Source organism: Mandrillus leucophaeus, unplaced genomic scaffold, assembly GCF_000951045.1.
Source record: "Mandrillus leucophaeus isolate KB7577 unplaced genomic scaffold, Mleu.le_1.0 Scaffold702, whole genome shotgun sequence".
Lineage (NCBI taxonomy): Eukaryota > Metazoa > Chordata > Mammalia > Primates > Cercopithecidae > Mandrillus > Mandrillus leucophaeus.
In genome coordinates, this window is record NW_012107609.1 from 327,522 (window position 1) to 330,385 (window position 2,864).

General features: G+C 51.7%; 1 protein-coding gene across 1 annotated transcript in view; it reads left to right on the plus strand.

Annotated features, from left to right (window-relative positions):
* Positions 1–2,864, plus strand: part of LOC105528138 (cleft lip and palate transmembrane protein 1-like protein) — a 12,530-nt gene that overhangs the window by 8,573 nt on the left and 1,093 nt on the right. The window contains exons 4-5 of the mRNA XM_011964742.1: positions 810–999; positions 2,761–2,864. Coding sequence (XP_011820132.1) covers positions 810–999; positions 2,761–2,864 — 294 coding nt within the window. The remainder of the gene's footprint in view (positions 1–809; positions 1,000–2,760) is intronic.

The following is a 2,864-nucleotide window of genomic DNA, read 5'->3' on the forward strand; positions in this document are numbered from 1 at the left end:
TTTAATCCCAGCTACTTGGGAGGCGGAGGCAGGAGGATCGCGTGAACCTGGGAGGCGGAGTTTGCAGTGAGCCGAGATTGCGCCATTGCTCTTCAGCCAGGGTGACAGTGCAAGACTGTCTCAAAAAAAAAAAAAAAAAAAAAAAAGACTTTTTTATAAAGAGGAAGAAGAACTCATGTAACCATAAACAGGTGGCATGTGAGGTTTTCCACGGGGCTGTAGTGTGGACGTCGGACTCTTAGCGTGCAGGTGAAGAGCCAAGCACCTGGTCCGAGGCCTACAGTTGTAGCAGCTCACCGGGCCTTTCCTCAGCTCGCACTGGAGGCCACGCAGTCAGGGCAGACAGGCTTGAAAGTCAGTCCTTTGTGGCTGATCATCTTTTTATCTTTAAAAATGCAACACCCAAAAAAACTACCCACATTAAATTTCTGAGACTCCAGTAGCGGGCGTACGGAGCCCTCGCGGCTGCTGCCCTTCGCTTCAGAGTTCTGGGATTCAGTGTGTGTGGTCAGCTGGTGTCCAGCTGGCTGCTTCAGCCCTGTAGCCTCAGGCGGGTCATTGACCTCTCAGCCTCCTGAGATGGAGGCAGGAAGTGCGGGCCCTCTTGCTTTCAGCTGTAGGCGCCCACACCTGTGCCGGGTTCTCAGGACACACATACCCAGGACTCGTAAAGCCCCGGGCAGGTGGGTTTCATTTTTAGTACTTCTGAGCTGAAATTAATTTATTGAAACAGCTCTGTAAAGGTATTTGAATAGTTTCTAGAGACAGAATATAATACGTATGTGGTGCAAATGGTTGTTCTGTTTCAGGACAGTTAATGTTTCTGTACCAAAGAAAACGAGAAACAATGGGACGCTGTATGCCTACATCTTCCTCCATCACGCTGGGGTCCTGCCGTGGCACGACGGGAAGCAGGTGCACCTGGTCAGCCCTCTGACCACCTACATGGTCCCCAAGCCGGAAGAAATCAACCTGCTCACTGGGGAGTCTGATGCACAGGTGAGGGTCTTTGTGGGTTACTGACAACAGGCTGTGCCGCCCCGTCAGAACGGACGTGTCTGTCTCCACACAGGCAGGCGATGTCTAGGGCTCCAGTGACTTTGTTGGGAGTAAAGCCATTGGAATGTTACTGGCATGCATTTCTGACTTTCAGCTGAGTCATATCCATGAGTTTGCAGACAAGTTTTATCTAAAATTAGGGACAGTTGAAGTGGTCGCTGGCATTCTCTATGCAGAGTCCCTCAGGAGTGGGCCCTCTCAGCGTCTGGAGGCACCTGCTGCACCTGATGGGATGGAGCGCTGGTCCTGCAGAGCTGGCCTGCAGCTTCTCACCAGGAGCTCTGGGGATGAGAACTGGGCTCATTCTGCATTCTGTAGGACTGGACTATTCCTAGATGTTTATTCTAAGAACGTAACTGGAGCTGCTGGAAAAGGTAGAGATACAAGTTGTAGTTTGTACATCTGTAGAAAGGTGTATGTGCAAATGAAAACTGGAAGTCACTTAAGTGATCATGAACACAGGCCAAGGATAAAGCAGGGGAATTCTGATACCCACCTTTGTGTTGAGTGGAAAGTGAGATAATTTATAAAACAAGGCTGGGCGCTGTGGCTCATGCCCGTAATCCCAGCACTTTGGGAGGCTGAGGTGGGTGGATCACCTGAAGTCAGGAGTTCAAGACTAGCCTAGCTAACATGGCGAACCCCGTCTCTACTAAAAATACAAAATTAGCTGGGCGTGGTGGCGTGTGCCTGTAATCCCAGCTACTCGGGAGGCTGAGGCGGGAGAATCGTTTGAACCCTTAAGGTGAGATGGCGCCACTGCATTCCAGCCTGGGCGACTGAGGGAGACTCTGCCTCAGAAAAAAAGTTTACAAAACAAGAAAGATGGCAGCTTTCCAGGAAGAGGCTGTGAAATTGTTCCAGACAGAAAGAGAGGTGTCTCGGGGTTCATGTGGTTTTGAAAGCCCTGCCAACACCTGCTCCTGCCTCTCCCCAGTTTGCATCTGTGTCTCCTTAGGAACATCCCGCACCTGCCCCTCTCCGTGTCCCCCTCATCCGGGGCCCGCATCCCTCCTCACCAGTGTCCTGAAAAGTGGGTGGGGTGATGAGTACGTAGCATGTAGCGCAGGGAGCCTCCCTTCCAGGTAGCAAATATGACGAGGTGTGAAAAACCAGTTGTAATATAAATTATTGCTAAACTTTATCTTTAGGTAGGAAATGGGTAAGATCATAGTGTTTCCTAGGATGTATCAGATCTGAAACGAGCTAAGATTTCCCTGTCAGTCAGTGTCCCTTTGAAGTTTCACTTCGTTTAAGAGCCGTGCCTAGTCCTCAGTGTGTCTCCTCCTTTAGGCAGCCCCACGTGCTTGGTTTCAGAAGCCATCTCCCTCTCAGTCTCCTTCCAGCCACCGGGCTGTGTGAGCTCTGGACTTGCACAGTCTTCTGCCAAAGTCAGGGGGCTCTCACCCTCTCAGCTTCTGAGAAGTGGGCCCACTTAGTTTGAGAACCCCAGAAAAGGAATTGGTGAGATCCGTGACCACATGTTGCAAAGCAGCACCCCCAGGCTTCCATGTTGATAAGGATTGGGGGTGTTTGGTGAGAGTGGGGGAATTGGCAGCCCTGGGGCCACTGTGCCCTCTCTGCTAGGCTCTCCCCCAGTTGTGCCCGTGCATGGCTGTCTGTTCACAGGTTAGGGTGCTGACCCTGCTGTCCCGGGCACGGTTTTCTGTCCTAGCATTGGCTTCTGTTTTCCTCACTTAGCAGCAGCTCGAGGCGGAGAAGAAGCCGACGAGCGCCCTGGATGAGCCAGTGTCCCACTGGAGACCGCGGCTGGCGCTGAATGTGATGGCAGACAACTTTGTTTT